Below are 24,231 nucleotides of genomic sequence, written 5' to 3'. Positions count from 1 at the left end.
TTCTTCTTCAAAAAAAGAAATTCATAATACTATTTATAACTCTATAGGTTATAAAAATATGAGTGGTATAAGATTAGAAGTTAAAGGTAGATTAACTAAACGTTATAGAGCTGATAGATCAATCTATTCATTAAAATGAAAAGGTGGATTAAAGAATATAGATTCATCCTTCAAACGTTTAAGTTCAGTATTATTTAGAGGAAACTCTAAATCCAATGTATCTTATTCATTAACTAAATCTAAGCGTCGTATTGGAGCGTTTGCAGTTAAAGGTTGAATTTCAGGTAAGTAAGTATTACAGTATAGTAGCTTCAATAAATTCTGAACATCTTAATAGTTGAACTTTATCAGGATTTGTTGATACTGAAGGATGTTTTATTTTAAAAGTTAGAGAAAATAACAATAGTAAAACAGGATATTCGACAGAATTAGTTAATGCATTTTCTAATATAGGAGGTGTAGATAAACCTTTAACAATAAGTCAAATCGATTAGCTGAAAGGTGAAGGTTGTTTCTATAATAAATTATAAATCTAAATACGGTAAACACAATTAGTATTTTCTATAACTCAGCATACTAAAGATCAAATATTTATGAAGAATTTAGTATCCTAATTTAAAGCAGGATACATAAAAGAAAATAATGATAAATTTGCTGTACAGCACCAACAGCAAGACCTGCCGCAGCCAATTTAGCAATAGGAGAACCGCCAGCATACTTAGCAGCTTGAATACCAGCACTAACACCAGCTCCCATTGATATAGCAGCCGCCGTTCTATTTAAATGATTAATAGGAATAGTAACTTTTGCATCAGTAATATTCACAGTGGCATTTTCTCCTACATTAAAATTACTATTATTTTTATCTGCAAGATCAAAAATAGACATTTGATCATCACTTACAAATAAATAAAGAATAATATAAAAAACCATAAAAAATAAAATATTTAAAAATCAAGTAGGTGTAACCATAAATCTATAAATATATGAAGAACCTATATACAAATACAATCTACTTCAACAAATTAAAAAAGTAAATAAAAAACAAAAAACAAAAATTGAAATATTAAAAATACAGAACATATCTTTTTTTAATAAAAATACAGCTTCAAACATTAACTCAAAAACCTTTAAGATGATTCGAACATCTATCATTTATAATATTACAGCTTTACCATTAAGCTATAAAAGTTTATAGTAAAATACATAAATACTTTATCTAAGGAGTGACTTGAACACCCACGGGTCTAGCCCAGACTATCTTAAGTAGTCACTGTCTACCGATTCCAGCACTTAGACTTTGTTTCTAATACTTGTCTATTTCATCTTAGATAAAGTATTTATGTATTTTACTATAAACTTTTATAGCTTAATAGGTAAAGCATACTGCTCATAACAGTAAAAATAAGTGTTCAAGTCACTTTAGCCCTAAGATGAAATAGACAAGTATTAGAAACAAAGTCTAAGTGCTGGAATCGGTAGACAGTGACTACTTAAGATAGTCTGGGCTAGACCCGTGGGTGTTCAAGTCACTCCTTAGATAAAGTATTTATGTATTTTACTATAAACTTTTATAGCTTAATAGGTAAAGCATACTGCTCATAACAGTAAAAATAAGTGTTCAAGTCACTTTAGCCCTAAGATGAAATAGACAAGTATTAGAAACAAAGTCTAAGTGCTGGAATCGGTAGACAGTGACTACTTAAGATAGTCTGGGCTAGACCCGTGGGTGTTCAAGTCACTCCTTAGATAAAGTATTTATGTATTTTACTATAAACTTTTATAGCTTAATAGGTAAAGCATACTGCTCATAACAGTAAAAATAAGTGTTCAAGTCACTTTAGCCCTAAGATGAAATAGACAAGTATTAGAAACAAAGTCTAAGTGCTGGAATCGGTAGACAGTGACTACTTAAGATAGTCTGGGCTAGACCCGTGGGTGTTCAAGTCACTCCTTAGATAAAGTATTTATGTATTTTACTATAAACTTTTATAGCTTAATGGTAAAGCTGTAATATTATAAATGATAGATGTTCGAATCATCTTAAAGGTTTTTGAGTTAATGTTTGAAGCTGTATTTTTATTAAAAAAAGATATGTTCTGTATTTTTAATATTTCAATTTTTGTTTTTTGTTTTTTATTTACTTTTTTAATTTGTTGAAGTAGATTGTATTTGTATATAGGTTCTTCATATATTTATAGATTTATGGTTACACCTACTTGATTTTTAAATATTTTATTTTTTATGGTTTTTTATATTATTCTTTATTTATTTGTAAGTGATGATCAAATGTCTATTTTTGATCTTGCAGATAAAAATAATAGTAATTTTAATGTAGGAGAAAATGCCACTGTGAATATTACTGATGCAAAAGTTACTATTCCTATTAATCATTTAAATAGAACGGCGGCTGCTATATCAATGGGAGCTGGTGTTAGTGCTGGTATTCAAGCTGCTAAGTATGCTGGCGGTTCTCCTATTGCTAAATTGGCTGCGGCAGGTCTTGCTGTTGGTGCTGTACAGCTAGGTACTGTAGGGATGAGTAAAATTTTAAGGGATACAGATACTAAAAATAGTAGTAGTAAATTAGTAGCTAATTTAGTTGAAGGGGGTTCACTTAATGATTATCCTTTAAATTTATTATACGAAGTTAATGGTTTACTTATTTGTGCTTTGGCTTTTATATATATTATTTTCAATATTTATATTAGTAAATATATAATTAGTAAAGATTTCGTTAAATATATACCACCTTCAATAAAAAACCATAAGATAGGTAAATTTTTAGTTTTTTGGTTAAATAAATACTTAAATTTGTGAAGTAAAAATAGTAATTATTTTTTAGGATTTTGTTATCTTATGTTATTGTTTTGTATAGTTATGACTAAATTATTTTTATTCATAATATTGTCATAATAATTTTTATTTTATATATCTTTTGAATATTCGGTCATTAGATATATAAAAAAGGGGGTATAGTTTAATAGGTAAAACTGCGATTTTGCATATCGTTAATTCGGGTTCGACTCTTGATATCTCCATAAGCTCGTGAAGTTAAATTGGTCTATTCGATTTTTATCTTTTTTTTTAGTCACTTAATGAAAAAGACCTTAAACATGCTATTGAGAACATAAAGAAATACCTTATGGTTGTTAACAAAACCAGGAATTTATGTATTTAGCTATCGGCTTTAAATTACAAACAAGAAAAGTGTCTTATAGAGATGTGATGAAAGCAAAGTGAACCTTATTATAGCTTAATTGGAGTAAGTAAAGTAAATATAGGTGACTGTTTTATGAGTTAGTAACCTTCATGTTAAAAATATGACTGTTACTAAATACGTAACGTGAGAGTTATTCTTATGTAGAATACATGTTCCTATTTCTACAAAGGATATTTAAACGGAAAAGCTGAAGGACTGCGTGAACAGTGGCGAGTGAACAAAAGCATTAATAATTACAAAGAATAAGAATGAAAAATATTTTTAAACAAATGCAGAATTTAGGTTTATTTGCTAGTGGTATTGTATCACATCATTATGGTAGTAAATTGTTAGATTATAAAGAGAATTTTGAAGAATCTAAAATTCAGACTGAAAAAGATGCTAAGTTAGATGAAATTGCTACTAATATTAAAATATTAAAAGATAATTGTAGTACTATTTCTAAGGATAATTCTCTTAAGAATCCTCCCGAATTATCCTCTGATAATATATCTAGTTTACAACAACAACTAAAAATAGCTGAAGATAAAAGTAAGAGTGTTTTAGATTCTTTAAATAAATGTTCTTCAAATTGTGATTTGAGTAATAGAGAATTTACATAAAGAAGTTACTGATATGCTTTCTGTTACTGAGAAGATTAATAAATTATTGGATAGTTTTAATAATGGTAAAGGTAATAATTTTATGCCTAATTTAAAAGGTTTATAAGACTATCTTAATAATATAAGTCTTTTAGAAGAAGCTTCTTTATTACATATTTTGTTATTTTTAGTGATTATGGTAACTATTTTTAACATATTAGTAGCGTTATTTAGTAATGAAATTATAAAATATTTTAATTTGGAACAAAAGTATCCTTCTTTAGATGCTTTTTTTAAATTGCGTATTAAATTTCAAAGATATTATTTAATATGAAATATCTTTATATTGTTTATTATATGTTTAGGTGGTATTTGTATAAATATTTTAACAATTTATTGTTTAAATTAGTAGTCTTTATAAAAAAATGTAGGATTATACAAAAAGAAATCTAGAATATTCATAGTTTATTATCTTTATTTTAGTAGAAAACAATAAAATATAAAGAAAAATAATGAAAGTAAAAATAATCTATTTAAAGTAAAAGAATAAAGACCATCAATTGATGGTTATAAGTTATAAATTATTGTAACTTATAAGGAAGTATAGTATAGGTAATTATAATCAATTTATATTGATAGATCTGGATGAAAATTCTAGTGCTTCCACTAATACATTACTATTAAAGCTAAGTGGTAGATTAATTGAATATAAGGTTATCTACATTATGTAGGTACAAAGAAAGTCAAATAAATAGATATTTACTATCTAATTTTGAATATTTTGTCTAAGCTCATGTAACTCAATTGGTAGAGTGAAACATTGAAGCTGTTTTTGCTGTAAGTTCAAGTCTTGCCATGAGCAAATACTTAAGGAGATTTTTTTTTGCCAAAATATTAGAATTAGAAAAATATATATATTCAAATTGTACAATTTATAATAAGTCTTACCTCGAGCATAAGGGACTTTAGTATAATGGTGAATGCGTATGACTTTTAATCATTAAAATATAGGTTCGATTCCTATAAGTCCTACAAGAGTAAAGATTATATTTAACTTCTTAGTAAATATTATTATATTTATATAATATTAGGTATATAATCTTTATATTATTTTTCAATAAATAATATAAATGTAATCAGCAGTATTGTATTAAATTATTAGAATAAAATTATTCTTTTACTACTTATAAATATGATGATTATTCTCTTACAACCGTGAAATGCATGTCCATAGGTATGAATATATAATCTAAAGTCAAGGAATATTCAAAGAATAAATATGACATATTTGAATTTTTTTAGAATAATACCCTTATCTATTTTTATATTTTTTTGTTTAGAAGGGTATTTAGGTAAGTCTGTAAAAAGATTAGTTTCTAAAATGAATACAATAGAATTTTTTCTAATTTGTGCGTTAATTTCTGGTATCTTTATAATAATATTTAGTTTTAATATTGAAGTAGTTTATGCTTTGGATGATGAAGCAATAAAAAAAATAACAGAGGAAACGAAAGATGTTAATGTAAATACGAATATTAGTCTAAATAATCCTAATATTAATTTACCTGATTCAGTTTTTAAAGGGCTAACTAATGTAGGAATAGCAGGTGCCATAGGAGCAGGTATGTCTAGTGCAGCTAAAGTTCTTAAATCTTCCTCACTACCTCCGGCAGTGAAAATAGGCGTATTAGCTGGAACTGGTATAGCAACAGGTGGTATAGTAACAATTGCTAATAGTCTTAATAGTATTATGGATAAAAAGATTAATAATGCTTATGCTAAAGAAAGAATTTCCTCAGAAATTCAACCAAGTATTTCTGATCTACCAAAATCAGGTAACGATGGACCTGCGGCATTTTCTATTGAACCATCTGCGGATCTAGATACAGTTATGGCTTTATTAAATGCTAACTACATTTTACACTGGTGTGTAATATTATTTTTATATTGTATATTAATTTTATTTTTAGCCAATAAAGTTGTAAATAATCAATGAAAATTAGAATTTTTAAAGAAGATTTTAGGTGAAAAAACTCAGAATTTCATTCTAAAATCTTTAAGTTTAACAAGTAAAACTAATAATGCTTTTATAATTTTATGTTTTACATTTCTTATAATAACTAGTATAAGTACTTTATATATATCTTATTTTATTACAGAAAATATAGATATTATTACTGATATAGTTAAAGAATCTAAAAAAAAATAATTATAGTAAAAGTGATTTTTGCTATAAACAGATATGCTGGAATGGAAGACAGATTCGATTTAGGTTCGAACGAGGTAATTCTCATACAAGTTCAAGTCTTGTTATCTGTAAAAATATCTTTTAAGATAGGATTTTATTTATAGCTGTAAGTAAATAGAGTGTAAGCTTTTATGTTATTTATGTAATCTGGAATCGTCTAATAGGTAGGACATAGATTTTTGATGTCTACAAGTGAGTGTTCGAATCGCTCTTCCAGAATAAAATATAAGGTAGTCATAACTCAATGGTAGAGTAGCCGTTCGTGGTGCGGTTGGTTCTTGGTTCAAGTCCAAGTGTTTACCCATATTAGGAGGTTTGTTTCTTTTTAATAATAATAAATATGAAGAATAATATAAAATTTAAATTAAATTCTTATTGAGTGAGTAACAGGATTTGTTGATGGTGAAGGCTGTTTTCATGTAAGAATTTATAAAAGTAAATCTCGCTTTGTAGGGCGAAATATAAGATGTAGTTTTTCGATAAAATTACATAAAAGAGATGAAAATGTACTTAAAGAAATTAAGTATTTTTTTAAGAATATTTAGAATAAAGTGTAAAAAGTTCAAGATATTATTAATATAATTATTCCTCATTTTTATCATTATCCTTTAACAGAAGAAATGATTTCTTTAAGGAAATTTTAGGAATCATAAATTGTAAAGAACATCTTGTAATGAAAGGATGAATTCAAGTTTTAATTCTTAAAGCATCTTTTAATAAAGGACTCCCATTAAGTTTAAAAATACTATTTGCTAATTTATCCCTGGTAAAAACTTGTTGTTGTTAGCAAATATTAATCCTTATTGATTTGTCGGATTTTTTAGCACTGAAGGTTGTTTCATTGTAGATCTTCATAAGAATAATCAACGGAAATTAGGATATGGCCTATCAATAAGAATCAGTATAAGTAAACATTCATTCATTCAAGAGATGAATTACTTATGAAACATTTAGTTTATTTAAATGTAGGTATTGTACAAAAGAAAAATGACTTAATTATATTTAGAATATCTAATTTTGAAGACATTTATTAAGGGGGTTCACTTAATGATTATCCTTTAAATTTATTATACTGTCGATTTCCTTGAAACATGCTGTGTAGCAATCAAGTCAAGGCACGGGGGCGCCCAAGAAACGACGAGATCCCCGTCGAGCCACGTGCACGGCGTCGTTCCGGTGTGAAGCAGCTTCAAGCACATCACTCGCACGCTTCAACTATAAATTCCCAATCCCCCGAGCCCCGTCGGCCTTGTGCCGCCCCCAGGGTCAGCTCCAGCACGCCACGGCTGCTAAAAAGGCAGGCCGTGAGTGATGCAGAATTTTACATACCATCGGCCCTTGAGCTCTGCGCTCCGGATATGTTGCTGTTCCCCGCATCAACGTTGGCCTTCTTGAACGGAGGAATGACAAGGTACAAGCACTGGGTGTGTGCAGGTGTGCGTACTGTCAAGACAGGCCGGGCTTGCCGGCGAAATGAAGCAGATGCAGGAGGAGACAGGACTGTTCGCCTCGCACGAAAAACAGGTCCGATATCCGAGATGCCTCGAGCCTTGGCCGTTCTCCACGTCTACTGAACTTGAACGGTTTTCGGTGAAATATTGTCCCAGGTGCCGGCCACGAGCCGCAGGCTGCAGCTGCCCGGACCGTGGGTGTTGCAACGTTCAGGTGCGGGTTCAATATATGCTCAAAACAGCAGGCCTGAGGCAACATTGAAGCGGCGGTGACCGTGAAAACTCACGCACCTGGGCCACCTAATTGTTCACCATGGTTCTTCGATGCCCGAACACGTAAACCAACGTGAATGCCGAGTAGCGCATGCCCACCCCCGCTCTCCCGCTCTGCCGCTCTCTCTCTCCTGGGTCATTCATCGGTCAAGACTCAAGAACAGCGCAACTCTGAATCGATACGCACCAAGACCTTGTTGGCCACGCGCAATGGGAACTCGCGGCCTCATCATAGTTCGCTTCAACAGGCGATACTATGTTCGTTTCAATCGTCTGGACAGCTACTTCGAGGGACTGGGCGCCAGTATTGTCGCGGGAATCCCCGCCGACCCGGACGAGTACCGCGGTACGTGACAGACTGCCCAGTCGCGACTCCTCGCGACTCTACTCTACTCTCCCTCTGCAGATTGCTTACCACTCATACAGCGTGGCTCGACAAGGAGCGAGCAAAATATGCAGCCCTGGAGAAGAAGCTCGAGGATGAGGTCTATGAGTTGCGAGACGGGGTGGATTCTATCCCGCGTGGTTTTTACAATTTCCTCGAATTTCCCTCTGAGCTTCCCTTACTGGACAACCTCGACGCCGAGTACACATACATCACAAACTTGGATCAAGAAATTCTCACCATGAATCAGGGCATTCACTGGAAGTTGGCCAACATCCCGCGAAAAGACAACTTGTGGCTTCGCTCCATCGCCGACAGCGTTTACGTAGGCAAACCAACCATTTGCTTGGAGACGTGCCCCGAGGAGTACGTGGCATCGCCAGCCTTGCCAGCCCCCAGTGACAACATGGAAATGGACATCAACTTCCGCCTCGTAGTCCCGGCAGCGAGCGTCGAGGGCGGGCGAAGCATGCTCCTCGCCTATCTTTTGGCCCGGGTTTTCGAGGCCTACCAGCGGCAGATAACCCAGTTTGCACTGGAGTGGGCGGCAGACTCTTTCCCTTTTCGCGAGCTTGTTTTTGCTCTCGTCTCTATTGCTTCTGGAAAGGCCAGACTGAATCCCTGCGTGCCGGGACCGGAAGTCATGGAGCTCTGCGCCGATCGCGTGTGGGCTGAAACGGCGGATAAAGAGCCGCCCGTTCCCTTCGGCACCATGTTCCATCGTCCCGGGGAACCCCCAGGGGCGTCTCCGTCCGAAACCATCTACTGGCTTGACGACGTCCTTGTCTGTCTCACAAGAATGCCAGACGGCGAGTCCGTCACCAGGGCCGTCGACTACGGTTGGGACGAGGGCTTCGGCCACTTCCAGATTGTCATCTTATCCGTTTTTGACGTCGTTTTCGCCGAGGTGTCACCGGGGGACGACGACTTGCCATTCGTGAAAGTGACGGCCCGAATGCCTCTTTCACCTATTCGAAAGCACCACTGCGTGAGCTCCCACCCGCGGGAACGGCCGGCGGCGAAGCCGAACATGAATCAGCGCTTTGCGACGGAAGACCGGGTCATGAGAAGTTTTCCCAGCTGGGACATGCGCATCTTTGACAGGCTATTCGTGGGGTGCGCTGCACTCGTCAACTTCTTCAACGTCGCCGGGAACCGCCGCGCAGCCACCGCATCTCCGGGGAGACTTCCTCCGGAGCTGTACGAGCAGATCATCGGTCATTTGGATCACGAGACGTGGAACAGCTGCTTGGATGTGTCGCAGCAAATCCGTCAAATTTGTCTGCGAAAATTCAGGCTCGATCATCAGATGAGACTCGTGGCGCCGCCACCTCAGCTGCCGCAAGGCAAGCATAAAAAACGCCCAATATCGTTTCATGCCCAAAACGTCCAGTCCGGGAGAATTGTCCAACTCACGCCCTGTCCAACATACCTTAACCCTCTGTGGGAAAACAGGTACAACTGGGTACCGGTCATTGGCGACAATCTCAAATTGGCCATGCAAAATGCCTTGATCGAGTTTAAGATCAGTGCCGACTCTGAGGAGCGAACGCATAATGAACCCGACAGCCAGATCTCGTCCTAGGTACACCTGGAGGTCACTCGATATTGATGAGCGGATGTATTTTGCCACGCAAACTGCGCCGCTAATGAGCGTTCAACGGTGAACCCTGGGCGAGCGGAATCGGAAAGATTATTATTGTTCGTCTACTAAATCTAATGTGTACGCGGGCTCCAAGTGCGATCTGTGTGTCCCGACTCCCACCGAGGTTCCCCCATGAATCTCGAGGCTGGCTCGCGTCAATGGATCGCAACAGTGCAGTGCAGTCTGATCAAGTATTTGAAATTTTGAAATCTTGGTTTGGCACCCCGTTCCGGTCTCGTAACTGCGCCTTTTCTTGTGCTTCGTGACGCCTAAGCGTAACCGCCCAATCGTAGCGGCAGCTTGACGACCATGACGATTCAACCTGAGCGAGCAGTCATTACTCGGAGCAGCCGGGCAGTTTGTAAGTTGGGTGCGGCGGGGCGGAGCCATGAAGATTGACGTCAACTTGGTCGGCCCCGCATTTGAGGCCGTCCGGGACTCCGGGGTTTATTACCGGACCACAGTTAACGTCGTAATATACCGGTCCTTTGCGGATTCATGCAGCCAATCGACACTAGGCTGTTTTTGTATTGGTTTGCCGCGCCAAGTCCTTGTGTTGAAGACGGAGCCTTCCCCGCCGGCTGGGACTTGGAGACGCAGTCAATCTCGTCCTGTACTCGGTCGTTTCGGCGGCAGTAAGCGGTTGGGAACCACGGAGAAACAGCACGAGGTTGACTTGAATCAGCCAGAGAGTGGATGTGCCGGGCATCCGGGAAACCAAGCGTGGGCGTCGCAAGTTCAAGGTTCAAGCTAGGAGACGAGCTTGTCATGGAGTGCACGGCGAAAAAAGCATGTTGTCGCGCGAGTGCAGTCTGGGTTTTTGGCACGTCCGATTCCGGCTGTGGCTCGGAGTCGCAACACCGTGGCTTGTGCGCCGGCCACACCGAAGGACGGAAACGTTTTGTGCCGTCTTTCACCGGCATCCGGCATCCGGCAGCCGGCAGCCGGCATCCTGCGTCCTGCTGTTGAAATGGCAGAAGGTGTAGCTTCAATGGGTGTCAATTCCTCAATCCCCAACACCAAGGCTAGGGGATATCCCCGGTACAAATACATGTTCAGCCCTTGTATGGTATTCCACAACATTGTCCACTCGTCATTACTCGCTTGTTCCAACACACCTTTTGCTTGGGCTCGCTCACAATGACCACGACTGGCGGCAAAGCAGATCATCACATTGCCTGGATAACGGTTCGTGCTGCCACCAGTCCAACTGACCTGACTTGTCCTCTGGACTCTGATCGTGGTCAGCGCTCACAGTCGGCGGCCAGGGACTACGCGGTGTCGCCTCCTGTCTTGCCATATCAACGCACCTCGCCAGAGCCTTCGACCCCGACCTCTTCCACCCTGCCTCCCGCGATGGCGCGCCTGCGCGACTCCTGCAGCAGCCCTTCCTACGAGTCCTCGTCCAGGGTCGCCTCGGCGTCCTCATCTTCTTCTTCATCACCGGCTACGTCTGCTCGATGCAGCCAACTAGACTCCACCGGGAGCCCGAGCTGGCCTTGTCGTTGATGGCGAGGTCGGCCCTGCGCCGGACGCCGAGGCTTGTGTTTCCAGTCACCATCATCACGTGCGTCGTATGGATCATGACGCAGCTGGGCATGTTCCTCGTGGCACAGAAAAGCGACAGTCCGTTTATCGTCCGCACGTCGCCTGACCGAATGCTCTCCCTCTGCGCCGCCCTCAGGTCCTTGGTCGACAACACCGTCGCCTCGTGGACAACCGGCGACAATGTCTACGATAGGCACCAGTGGACACTGCTGCCGCTCCTCGCTGGCAGCATGAGGGTCTACATGTTTCTGCTTGCAACCTCCAAGATCCACCCGCACTACCGCATGCTGGCATCTGTACTCATCTTCTCCTATTACTATATTTGTGCAGATGGTGCGTCACGCCGCCGCAAACTCAGCCACGGTTGAACCCGAACCCGACTTGGTTGTGGTGCCATGCCCATGCCTGCCCCGAGCTAATGAGTCAGACAGTCAACGGCACCCAGCTGATCTGGGGAGTCTTCCTTTGCCAAGTCCGGTACCATCCGCCCGCGGCACGGCTCCTCGCCCACCGGCCGTCACTGTTCAAGTGTCTGTCCGTTGTCCTGATGCTCGCTGGCTTCTTTGCCGCTTCGTTCCCCGAGAAGCAGTGGCACCGGAAGCCTTGGTCGAAGTACCAACACGCCATTCTCGTCACTGTGCTCCCCAAGAAAGCGCACCTGCCATACTTCAGCTCCGCCATTGGTCTTGAGCTCATCACCCTCTCCATCTTTTTCAACGACGTGTTCCAGACACTTCTCTGCAACCAATACCTTGTCTGGCTCGGAAACCAGTCCTTTGCCGTCTACCTCATCCACGGGCCACTGATGAGGAGCCTTCTCTGTTGGATGGTGTACGGGGTTCGCCTGCCCGGCCAAGTCGACAGTCAGGCTGACGAGACTGGCGAGAGCGCCAAGGCCGTGTTGCACTACCCCGGCCATTTGCGCACTGCACTGGCGCTGCTCATCTGGATGCCTGCCAACTTTGGACTTGCTGCCCTTTGGACGAGGCACGTGGATCCCTGGTGCGCAAGAGCCGCGGAAACCCTCATCAGTCGTTGTCGCCCTGGACCTCCCTGCATCGACGACAACGCTTGATAATGATGCGTCCCCAGCGTATGCACTGTAAGCTCGTGTAAAAGCCGCACGTAGTTCTCTCCTTGACGGCTGATGGAAGCTTCGTACGATACATACTTGTACGTCATGTTATCTGGCCAAAGTTGCCTGTAAGCCCAAAACAACTGGTACAAATCTTGTACCTGCTACTGTATGCCACGCTTTTAGTCTATATACTTGGTACATACTTGGCTTTTTTTACCTGCAAGTATATAATCGCTCTAGACAAAGTACTACTCAATACCTAGTACCTTCGTGTTAACCGCCACTAGCCTCGACACTTTTCACTCGCTACAACTAATAGCTGCGCTTGAACATCTACCGCCTCCAGATTTATCATCGGAATACAACATTCAATTTTTGTGTGTTTAAACTATATTGGCTTGTCATTAGGCAGCGTGCTGCAGTCAACGTCGCGGCAGAGGATAACTTAGTCCGGGGCCACGCTCGCAACCACCCACCGCAGGCGGCAGTACAAGCACATCCCTTTGACGACTCCTGTGAAACTACTCACTTGGAGACTTGTCAAACACGGGAGATGGCTGGTCCTGGTGTTGATATTCACAGAAGAGGTTTGAGTCGTTTGTCGCAGCCGAAATCTGTTGAAAGCCCCGTGTAGAGCTCGCTCTCGGCACAGACAAAGGGTTGACATTGCCACAGTGCTCGGGGGCATACAAGCGAATGCCATGTACGGCGAGACCTCATGTGCCATGTTTTGCGCGCAGATTAAAGAGCTCTAATAACACCCGCCACTCGGGAACACATGACGATTCGTGAGCCTGATCCAGCGTAGCCATTGCCCCTCGTGCAGGATAGACCGCACCCGGGCCTGCAGCCACGTCGTGTTTCCCCAGAACCCCCACGAGGCTTGGAATCTGCACCAGTCGAGCAGCGCAGTCTCCCAGTGACGCTCGAATTCCGACCATCGACGGTAGTGCTGCAGGAGGCGGCGCTCCTCGTCGCCCATGGTCAAGCGGCGAGGTCCGCCCGCAGACGCCGTGAGCATCTCAACTGGCACCGAGCAGGCGAGCAGCTGGGCGTAGACTCATCTGGAGGCGCCTGGCCGGCAACTTGTCCGTTGCACGTCGACCGGGTTGAGGCTGGAACGCTCCATGGGTCGACGTCTCGGCTGGTGGGTCGCGCCGGGCCAGCCATTGGCCACGCTCACCACGGAGTGTCTTGCCAGCTAACCCTAACCCGACGCCCAGTTCTATCTCATCTGGTCTCTATTGATACACGTACTTGTGGACCCCTTTTCGTCACAGGGCTTTTGGGCTTTTTAGCCAACAACTAAGTTACTCCTCCCAAGCACTTGACACCATATGCTGCCCCAGCCCTTTTTGGGTCGTGATGCATGGTAGCATTCGACGCCAACCGTACTCGGTACTATACGTCTATTAACCTTCAGCCATCAACCAACTGAGTTTCCCCTGCAGCCTGCTAGGCCCAAGCTCACACAAGAATTACCCGGCAAGGGCCGTCTTGAGCCACTGCTCCAGCCCGCTCAACGCTCGACGCGGCAAACCCTGGTATCGCTTGTCGTTGTAGGTGTAGTTGAGCGACTGTTGGAGGCGCTTTGCCTTGTTGATCGCCATCCTACTCGCCCCTGACGGATTTTCCCTTTGCAAAAACGAATTTGCCTGGTCCTCGAGCTCCAGGCGCCGTCTGCGCAGGTCAGGTCCGTCCGCTTCTTCGGCCCCGCAAAGCTCGCAGTGGCACTTGAAGCCCCATGTCTTCTGGATGGCCGCAGTCCTTGCATCATAGTCACTGGACTCGTCGTAGCTGTGTGTAATCTCCTCGCCAGCCGCGATTCGACGAGTGGCGCGGAGGAGCACGAGGTCGCCGACAAAGTCCTTTTTTGCGTTGGGGACGCACGAATGGTTCATGTAGGCTGCGCGAACCCAGAGGCCCGTGCTGGCGTTTGTGACGTCTTCATCCTCCGTCTGTCGGCCGGGGCCAAAGGCGTTGCGCTGAACGATGTCGTGAACCTGGAATGCGTCAATGACGGGGCCGCCGTCTTGCTCCGCGTGTCTGTTGCCAAGCCCCTGGTGGTCGCTGAAGAGATCCAGGACCCTGTCGGCCTGCGAGGGATTGTTCAGCATGGCCTGCATCACGGCTTTGTGCAGGCCCGCGGGGAAGACGCGGATGGCGGCCTCGTCACGGACATCGCATGTGAGGGCAGAAAACGCCCCCGGCTCATGGCCCCAGACGACACAAAAGGCCTTTTCGCACATGACCATCTCCCCGGGTTCAAAGTCGCGCCTGGCAAACAGACCGCGCCCGGCTCCGGGGCTGTCCTTGACCTCGGTGTCCCCGTCGAAGCTTGCCGCGTCGGCCCGCCCTTGCGTCTTGGGGAGACTGCCAACAATCTTGCCAAAGTCATGGGCTCCGGTGGCTCTCTCGCCGATTCGCGTCTTGATCCGCCGCAGGTTGATCTTGGCCAATCGGTTGTCGGGCTCGAGCTTTAGCTGTGTCTCGAAGAAGGCTTTTGCATCTTCGAAATCGCCTAGGCTGTAAGCCGCGGTGCCGGCGCGATAGTAGGCCTTTGCATCCAAAAGCTTCTTGTCCTGGTCATCGCTGTGAGTCAGGGATGCGAGCGCATCGGATCTGGCCTCTTCGAAGCGACGGAGCAAAAGGTTGATGTGGGAGCGGTTCCGGTGGAGGTCGTTGCACAAGGTGTCGGTGGCCTCGTCGTCCTTTCCAAGGCGACTCAAGCCCTCGGTGTAGCAGGCGTGAGCTCGTGCAAAATCCTTCTTCCCCAGCGCGGCGTTCCCTTCCTCCTTGCACGCTGCAGCCGTCCTGGTCGCGCAGGTCACGTCGCGTTCCGTGCTGCGCCATGACTCCGGACCATGGCTATACGCAGAAATAACAAGGTCCGATGGGTGGTCGACGCGGATGACTGGCTCGCCACGACTGTCAAGGGTGTAGTACGGCTCCTTGACCAAAAAGACAGAACCCAAATCCAGAAGTTCCTGGCCGTGTTTGGACTTGTGCAGGAAGACCTCGAGACGCTCTGCGTCGCCGACCGACTCTCCCTGCACAACCGCCCAAGAGGATGCTTTGAGCGCGACGACAGGGGACGCACGGCGAGCCCTGAGCACACGCCCACGGTGATGCGTCTCCATGCGCAGATCCGATAGGCCCATGGGATGCAATTCCGACAATGCTGTCGTGCACGGTAGGTAGGGCGATCCGACCGCATATGCCGGCATGGTCTCCGGGCTGTTCCTTTGCTGAGGCACGCCGAACAGGGAAGACGCCATGTCTTCCATGAGCGACGACCCGGTCGCTTGTTGGATCAAAGACGTTGCGTCCTGGGGCTCGCGTCGTTGGCCCATTTGCTCTTGACATTTCCGCCTCAGATTCCGCACAGTCTCCTGCACACGTGCTGATTCCTCGGGGGTCATGAACAGCGTATTGCCTGCCATCTTGGACCTCTACATGCCCAAATGCACCGGTCGACGTCTTGAAAGAGACCCGAGGGTCCTTGGCTTGGGAAACGACCACGTCGGTCGGTCGGCCGGCTTTGGCGTGACACGAGCGACCGACTTGAGTCGGGACGCAGAGTAGAAGCTGACCACCAGTTCGAATATCAAGCTCCCTCATGGAACTGGCATGAGAGATGTGACACATCGGGATTGGACCTTGCACACGGCCGACTGGCACATCAAACGGGCTTCTCGCTGATAATTCTGCAGTGCGCTCGATTTACGTCGCCACAAATCTTCTGCCTTCGGCGAATCTTCGGGTCGATCCGGCCGGTTCTCGGCCGCCGTATTATGTAATCAGGCGAACAGTTCTCTTCAGAAACCAACTTACCCAAGTGCTTTGGCATCGTTGAACTAGCAGGTCGGTGCTTGTATGGCATGGTATGGCTATGATACACCTTGCACCGTACTCCGTACATTAGGTCAAAACACGTACCCGCGGTGTTTACTGCCCAGTGTCTGCGTGTCGGACGAGTCTAGAGCAGGCAACCCCCAATTATCATGGACCAATCAGAAGTTGAATCCCAGACAAGACGAACTTGTTGCAACACGCATCACGATTCACGATTCACGATTCACCACCCATATGGCCCCAGAGACGGTCATGTAGTAGACTAGCTCTTGTGCAGCAGTGAGCCGTCGTGCGGGAGTATCTTGGCTCTCCTTCTCTAATCTGGAAATCCGAGACTCTGCAACTCTGCATGTTGCTTGCCAAGGCGCGAGCCGGAGCAGCCCGCAGATATCAAGACGTTATCAACCACCCGGCAGAGCTCTGCATATTTCCTACAGGAGCTTGGGTAGCATCAAGACTGTACATCTCATGCCGTGCTCTCAGCCCCTCGTACTCGTCTCTGGCTCGATGTCTGGTTTCTGAAAAACTCAGAGTGCATTAACTACCAGTCCTTACCACAGGAGCCTCTGCATTCGCACGAGAGTACGGCGAAAACCCGACGCGATGGGCAAAAACCTGAACCGAGGCCCTCTGCAGGCTCGCAGTGTCTCAACGTTGCCCGACTCCCAGCCGGCACCGCATGACCCCGTAGCCGGTGACGCAGCGCCGTGTATGCCACCGCTCAGCCTGCGCGACTCGCGGCGCCTAGTGCCGGCAGCAGTACGCCTTGGAGCCCGTCCAGCAATTGAGCACTTCGTTCTGGATCAGTGTCCAGCCTGCCGGGCACTCGCCTTCGCATATGGGCGCCGTGCCGAACCACTCGCACGTTCCGTGGGGCCTAAACTTCCGGCCGGCCGGCACATCTTGATGACATTGATTAGCCAGACGGGTGATGGTTCGAATAGCCGGCAGTGGCGGCGGGACTAACCAGACCTGGCGGCCGTGGCAGCGGCGAAAAGGGCCAACACGTGCGTCAAATACATGCCGCGAGGTATGTTATCAGCGGACAATGGATGTGTTTGAATGCTCTTGTTCTGTGTTTAGGGGGGCGCACGCGGCAGTTCCAGAAATGGGGTCCCTCATGCTTTATATATTCGAGGCCATGACTACGGTCGCTTGGACGGCGCGCACCAGACCAGGCGACAAGGTACGCCAGATCCAACTGCGACGCCGACTTGTTCTCTCAGCCGTCGTCAGACGGGACACATGCTCGATGTTTGATTTTCACAGCTGTGGAAGTGAGGGTGGGCAGCCTAGGCACAAGAGAGCATCAAGTCGAACCTTTTGTCTTGACATGCCGTCGCGGGCAAGTTTACGAGTCTCGAACCAGGCTGGACCGGTGACCCCGGCCAAGAAGGGGCGGCAAATTCCGAGAGTGGAAATGCAAACAGACCAATCTGTATATATAGGTACTCGAGGCTGGCTGGATTGGTCGGGGCACGCCCAAGGCATACCCCGTAATTGATTGCACGGCATGGTTGCGCTCTCCCATTCAAGTTGGTTGCCGTGTGTCCCTGCAGGCACTCCGTGTAACTGAATCCAGTCCGGACTGCGCAACACTAGACAAAGGCAAAAGGCGCAAGGATGAGTCGTCCGAGATTGACCGGGCAAAAAGGTTGATGAAGCCGGCCAACCCTGATCCATCATCCTACGACATGTAACCGCCTGCTTCGGGCCTCGTGCCAGAAGTCCACGGCCATGTGGCGCCGCGGGGACCGGCCCTGCCAAGAAGGCCCGCGGATCCAGCGTCGCAGTTGCGAGCCAGCAGATGCGGAGGTCATGGGGAGGCTGGAATTTCAAAACGCCAGACGGGGCAACAACAAGGCGAGGCGAGGTGTCCCGACTCTAGACTCCTCTACACGGCGTCAGAGCCGTATTGGCCCAAACACCAAGGGACAGGCCACAACCACAGCTCTCAGACAAAGCCTGTAAGGCGAAACCGGGACTCGCGAGGCACGTCAGGTCCAACAAGTCGTCCACCTGCCGGCAGATGCCTCACATCAGAGCAGGTCGGCAGAGCATACCAGCCCCCAGTGAGTCGGTGACCACAAGCGGCTGGCGGCCAACGAACACGATGCGCAGTCGGTCCAGCGCCGACAAAGACAAAGCCACGACTCATGATACGCATCTATTGTAAGAGACATCTACAAGCTATTTCCACCTCCGGCCCTTTGGCGTCCCGGACGCCCCTCATTCTCCCTGGCCGGCCCCTTGAGCAGCCAGAGCTCTCTCGTCAGCGCCTTCACGACGGCGTCCTTCATCTCGCGGATCCTGCCGCTGGACAGGTTGCGCAGCTCCGCGGGCGCGAGCTTGTCTATCTTTGCGACGGTCCTCCTTATCCCCTCGTCGGCGACGTCTCTGAAGAGCGCGTTGCGGCGGATGGACTCGACGACCTCGTCCTTCTCCCGCGGCGTCAGGTTCTGCCACCGCTTGGGGTCCTGCTGCCAGTGCGTCTCGCGCTGCTCGGGAGTCAGCATCGCCCACAGCTTCTGCTTGTCCCGCGTGCCGAGGGGGGGCCTGTCCTGCCAGAGGCGCAGGCGCTGCGCGGGCGACAGGTTCGGCCAGTTCTTGGGGCCGCTGTTCTCCAGCACGAGCAGCGTCCGTTGCTTGCTCGTCAGCACGTCCCATATCAGATGGGCCGGGTTGTCGGCCCAGTTGGCCAGCCTGGTCTCGGGGGCGCCGTTGAGCCAGAGCTCCTTGATGGCCTGGGGGGACTTGCCGTCCCACGGCGATGCCGGCTTTCGCGGTGCTGCCCGCTCGGCCGGCGGCGGCCCTTGTGGAGTGAAGGCCTCGGGAGGGCGTGGCGTCCATGGTTGCTCGCGAGCCGGGCCCGGTGGCGGCGGCGGCGGCGGCGGCGACGGTCCTTCCAGCGTCGACGTGTCCGCGCCGTAGCCGTAGCTGTCGGCTATCTTCCGCAAAGCTCCCTCTCCCCGAGGCGGCGGCGGCGGGCCCTCGGGCGTGTAGGCCTCCGGATCTGGCTCTGGAAGCCGCTGCGGTGGTGCCTGGCCTTGGCCCTGGGCCTCGAACAAGCCCTCTGGGACATGGGCCCCGCGGCCCTGCGCGTCTCGTGACTCTTGTAACTCTTGCGACGCAAGTTGCATCTCCGGCGATGGCTGTCGCGGCGGAGAGGCGGCCTCTATCCAGCGCGGTGGTCCCCCGGGACCGAAGAACTCACCCCATTTGAAGAGGGGAGCCGGGGCCGGAGCCGGGGCCGGGACCGGGACCGGTGCAGCGGCGCTTTGGAGCAAGAGGCACGACGAGATGGCCAAGAGCGCACGCATGGCGAAGACGGCTTCCTACGTGATGGTTGTCGTGGAGGGCGAACACGGTATTCCGACAGGTACTTCTTGGCCCGGGCATGAATGAGGAGGAGAAGTCATGGGTGCCTCGCCGGGCTTCACGGGCCTCACAGGAGCTGTCGGCAGCTTAAGTACTCGCTTGGACACATTGCCCGAAGCCGAATACATGGCGTGCAAGGTGCTGGTGTGCTTACACCGACGGTCACGGACTCATGGCATGGCATGGCGTGGCGTGGCACGAGAGCGCGGCGGCTGGAAAGGCCAGACACGCATACGGGCTAATACTTGCCGTGTTATTATTCAATTAACGCGACTAATAATATTGCCCACGGGGTAGCATCAATACAATTGGCATTGCTACTACGGAGTAGCATCGAACTATCAATCCCTCCAACGGACCAAGACGAAGAAACGGGGACGTGTAATCAGGCCAGGAGGGTTACGTTTTGCGGGGTTTGATAGTCGGGGGTTCGCTATTGACCGGCTTCTCCATCCCATCAGGCCTTATGCCAGCGGCAGTACGGGGTACCGTGGGATCATGGCCCGGAATCTGGATATTGACGAATGGCGCCACCCCGGGGACGTGGACAAGTTCGATCCGCGCAGAATGGCTCGTCTGGCTGGCCGGCTGGCTGGAGAATGGCGTGGCCACGACGCAGCTGTTCGGATGGGCACAGCGTCGTGGGCAAGCAAGACATAAATAGGGACGAGACGAGACGTGGACGCCCTCGGCAGTCGGGCGTGTCCTGTCCATGACGCTCGCCGTCTTGCCAAAAAGGCCTCTGTGCTAGCTCCCCTTCTGCCCAACTCCCTCTCCCGACACTCGTTCTTGTTTTCCAGGCCAAGCCCTTCCCGCGTCGCAAGCGGCAAAGGATGCGGTGCGTCGCTCTCGTGGCCGTGGTGCTCGCCACGGCGTCGCGTGCCCAGGATTCCGCGAGCCCCTATTTCCGGGCGGACCAGAGCGAGGCGCGCCAGAGAGATCTCGTCGGCCGGCTCGAGCAGGGCCTGAGGCTTCGCCTGTCCAACGTCCGCCGCGAGTCGGCCTACAAGGAGGCCACGTGCGGGCGGCACTGGAACTTCTGGAGCCTCGCCCACACGCAGTTCGTCAGCGTCACCGAGCTCGTGGATGTCGGCGAGGTCGACTTCAACCTGACGGTGCAGACGGAGCAGATCCGCAGGGTGGACAACGACCAGAGAAGCGGCTCGGTGCAGCTCAACACGCAAAAGGGGTCCATCACGGTCGACAGCACCACGTCGGGCTGGAACATTGGCGGCCAGGTCAACGGCGGGTTTTGGAGCCCCTACACGGGCAACATGGGCGGCGTCACCATCTCGGGCGGCTACTCCAGGTCGACGACGACGACGACGGAGAAGACGCTGTCCGAGGGCACCGTGTCGCAGTGCGAGGCCAGATACTCGTGCTGGACCGAGGCCTGGACCGTCAAGCTGACGTTCAGGGGGCCCTGCAGGACGGAGGAGACGCTGCGGGACGACCGCGGCCACGACGTGTGGTCGACGAGACAGTGCCCGGCGGCGACGTCCCTGCAAGACTGGCCCTCGGAGTGCCTCCAGTGGGCGGAATGGAAGAGCAAGGCCTGCCGCAGGACGCGGGCGGCCAGGGAGTGCACGGTCGAGACGCCGCTCCTGGAATCCGACGGCAAGACGCCCTTCCACCTCGAGGTGGCGTTTCGGCTTCCCATTCTCTCCTTGTGGGAGAGGCCCGAGATCACGGGGTACCGGGCCGGGAGATACCTGCTCAGGGCCGGAGAGCACGGCTACACCGAGTACGACCCGGATCGACGAGTGGCGAGGTACTTGGACGCCGGCCACGGCTGGCACTACTACGAGGCCTACCCCGATCTCGACGGCCAGGTCCGCGACTTCAAGCACCCGCACCCGGCCATCAGGGCCGTCGAGAACAGGTGCTACGATCTCGACTCGGACGAGTGGTACTGCCCAGACCGCGCGGGCAAGGACAAGTTTTACACGCAGTCCAAGGGATACTACGCCAAGCCAGGCGCCCCCGAGCCCACGTTTGAGGAGATGGACAGGGCCGACCGGAAGCAGTGGTACGCGTCACCGCACAAGGAGGACTGTCGCCATGACGGCACGGGCCTGGAGTGCGCGTGGTTCGCCACGCCTCCGGCATGCGGAACAGACCCCCGCGAGGTGGGAGCGGTCGACGTCATCTCCGACGACGACACGTCCGTCCAGATGACGTACCTCGGCAAGTACAGCGGAGACGACAGGGAGCAGTGCGAGAGGCTGCTGGGCAAGGGCTCACGCTGCTGCGAGAGGCAGAGAAGGCCATGTAAAAGCGGATTTTGGCGGCTCTGGTGCGCCGGGCCCGTTGGCGTCGAAGCCGGCGTGGTGAGCAACGAAGCGTATTAGGGGATTGCCAGTATTGGACGTCGGATACCACCAGTCTGTCGTTTTCGTAATGACGGGCTCCTCGTCCCGCTGGGCCCACGATGTAGACGGAGGGCTTAGCCATGTGATATATCTCAGATATGATAGATGTGCCGCTCCTACAGCCAAGAGTCGCGAGGTTCGGCAAGTCGTATACTGTGCTGTCGAGAATGTTTCAACGTGTCTGATGTGTTGCGAGGCCATCACGATGCCTTGGCGGCTACTTGTAGAAGCTTATCCAAGGCAAAAAGTGCCTCCCGCGCTTGTTGCCGCGAGTAAACGCTGCCTGCCCTCCGTCGAGTGGGAATGCCATCGGCTCTTGACGGTCGTGTGTATGCGCTGCACAGTCCTGTGATGTGTGAAGTTGCTGAGATGAGATCCTGGTGTGAGTCTGTGACGTGTCGCCCTCCGGCCCCGAGCTGTCGCGGCCACCTTCCCAACAAGTAGACTTGGTGTGGTTGGATATGGATGGAGTGCGTCGGAGGCATTTGTGGCTGGCCATGGGCCTCGATGCATCTGCCTGAGATATTCATCCCGACCTTTGCTTCTCTGTCCACGTCTGGCACCTCGAGATATTCATCCATACCCGCCTTCTCTGCTCCATGTCTGCCGTCTCGACAGGTCTCATCCATGCTCTCTCTCCATGTCTGCCAAGGCCAACGGCGACCTGCTCGCAACTTCGCTACCGAGTCCCAGGTTCCCAGATCGGAATCCCCGCGTCCTGGGATTGGCAGAAACCACCGACGGCGTCGACATCAGGGCAAGCAAGGCCCCAGGCCATCGCGTGGGAGGCCAAGTCCTTCTTCTCCAGTATATATATATAGATGCCCGGCCACCAGCAAGTCTTGGTATACCACGCTGCCCATCTACCCTTCCCCTCCATCATCTTGTCAACCCGGAAATTCCGCACCGTTGATGCCCAGTGCTGAGCCTACATGCGGATACGCACTTTTTACACCAGAAACGGCTTCCCGCGCAATCAGTGACAGCATGCCTCTCCGCAGCAACATCAAGGCTCGCAGCCCATCAGGTCAATCGTTGCTCACAACTGCCAAGAGTAGGCCGACGACGAGTCCACGCGCCACATCTCAGCCATCATCCCATGGCCTCGAAATATAGCCTGTTGCATGTGATACTTGCCTCCTAATGCGCAGGCAGTGATACGAAAAATACCGTGGTGCCATCTCTGGTCGAACGAATACCTTTTGCCTCCCACTGCGTCAATATCAGTGATACCCAGTCACCACCAGTTCCTGCTCAAGGCCACGTACCAAGCTTGAGATGCTCCCCTCGCCACAGCCTTGTGATATGCGGCGAGAGGGAAAAAGGCTCGGGCTTCTCGTCCGCTCCTCAGTGTCGAGGCGCTCGCTCGCTTCAACATCACAAGGCCCCCCCAAGTCCGACGACCAAGACCTTGCGAGACGTGCAGCCCGTCAAAGGCACCAAAATCGTGGACGCTCGCCATGGTAGGGACGGGCCCTTTGCTAAATGTTGGTTCCGGGACATCGACGAGATGGGCTTTTAAGGTAAGTCTAAACCATGTTCATCTTGTGTCAGAGTATTTCGCAACGCTAGACGGAGGTTGGAATCCTCAGACGTACCACTTTCTGGCATATACACGGCGCGTTGCTTTCGAAACCTCAGTGCCGCCAGGGTCAAAAGTCAGGTTGGAGCCCAGAACTTGAGAGTTCAGGGAAACACCCAGCCATTGGAGAACGGTTGGGTAGTCCTGCTTTTTTTTCATATATACTTCTTTTTTTTTCGCTAACCAGGTCTCTCTTTCTTCTCATGGCGCTTGGAATACTCGAATCAGATTATCAGCCAGTGCTGCAATACTCAGAACGAAAACAGTTGGTTGTTGAAGCAAGCACAGCTCTTTGAGCTTCTTCTTGATACAGTGCTCTTGGAGCTGCACTTGACATCTGTCAATCGCTGGGGGACCTGGGACCTACCTTTTTGCGCCTCTTCGTGCCTGGTTCACAGCTTCACACATACACATCGACGACAACTAGGCAGAAATAACCCCGTTTCCGCGCCAATAATCAGACGTTGTCATCAGACAGTTGTTTGTGGCATGGACGACGGTCTGTCGTAAACTGCGCCATGATTAGAATAGACCATATATTTGCTATTGCAAGCTGCACGTACCAATCAGCATTCTCAGACGGTCATATTTGTCGCTTCTATTGCAGCTGAC

At 49.1% G+C, this 24,231-nt stretch overlaps 5 protein-coding genes across 5 annotated transcripts; 3 read left to right on the top strand and 2 right to left on the bottom strand.

The window, feature by feature from the left end:
* Positions 1-7,986: 7,986 nt before the first annotated feature.
* MAM_06436 (F-box domain, cyclin-like protein) lies at positions 7,987-9,746 on the top strand (the record flags this gene model as incomplete). Its single annotated transcript, XM_040825234.1, has 2 exons — positions 7,987-8,122; positions 8,203-9,746. 2 exons carry the CDS (start codon positions 7,987-7,989, stop codon positions 9,744-9,746), a joined length of 1,680 nt encoding a protein of 559 aa, XP_040676890.1.
* Positions 9,747-10,946: 1,200 nt separating this feature from the next.
* Positions 10,947-12,429, top strand: MAM_06435 (Acyltransferase 3; the record flags this gene model as incomplete). The annotated part of the gene is made up of 3 exons (XM_040825233.1): positions 10,947-10,994; positions 11,075-11,687; positions 11,786-12,429. The coding sequence occupies 3 exons, from the start codon at positions 10,947-10,949 to the stop codon at positions 12,427-12,429; spliced, it is 1,305 nt and encodes a 434-aa protein (XP_040676889.1).
* Positions 12,430-13,910: 1,481 nt separating this feature from the next.
* MAM_06434 (TPR domain-containing protein) lies at positions 13,911-15,875 on the bottom strand (the record flags this gene model as incomplete). The annotated part of the gene is made up of 1 exon (XM_040825232.1): positions 13,911-15,875. One exon carries the CDS (start codon positions 15,873-15,875, stop codon positions 13,911-13,913), a length of 1,965 nt encoding a protein of 654 aa, XP_040676888.1.
* A 2,595-nt stretch (positions 15,876-18,470) lies between these two features.
* On the bottom strand, positions 18,471-19,607 carry MAM_06433 (uncharacterized protein; the record flags this gene model as incomplete). The annotated part of the gene is made up of 1 exon (XM_040825231.1): positions 18,471-19,607. One exon carries the CDS (start codon positions 19,605-19,607, stop codon positions 18,471-18,473), a length of 1,137 nt encoding a protein of 378 aa, XP_040676887.1.
* Positions 19,608-20,498: 891 nt separating this feature from the next.
* On the top strand, positions 20,499-22,016 carry MAM_06432 (uncharacterized protein; the record flags this gene model as incomplete). The annotated part of the gene is made up of 1 exon (XM_040825230.1): positions 20,499-22,016. The coding sequence occupies one exon, from the start codon at positions 20,499-20,501 to the stop codon at positions 22,014-22,016; it is 1,518 nt and encodes a 505-aa protein (XP_040676886.1).
* Positions 22,017-24,231: the final 2,215 nt, after the last annotated feature.

Source organism: Metarhizium album (assembly GCF_000804445.1).
Source record: "Metarhizium album ARSEF 1941 chromosome Unknown scaffold_20, whole genome shotgun sequence".
NCBI lineage: Eukaryota > Fungi > Ascomycota > Sordariomycetes > Hypocreales > Clavicipitaceae > Metarhizium > Metarhizium album.
This window is presented reverse-complemented; position numbering and strand designations above follow the sequence as displayed.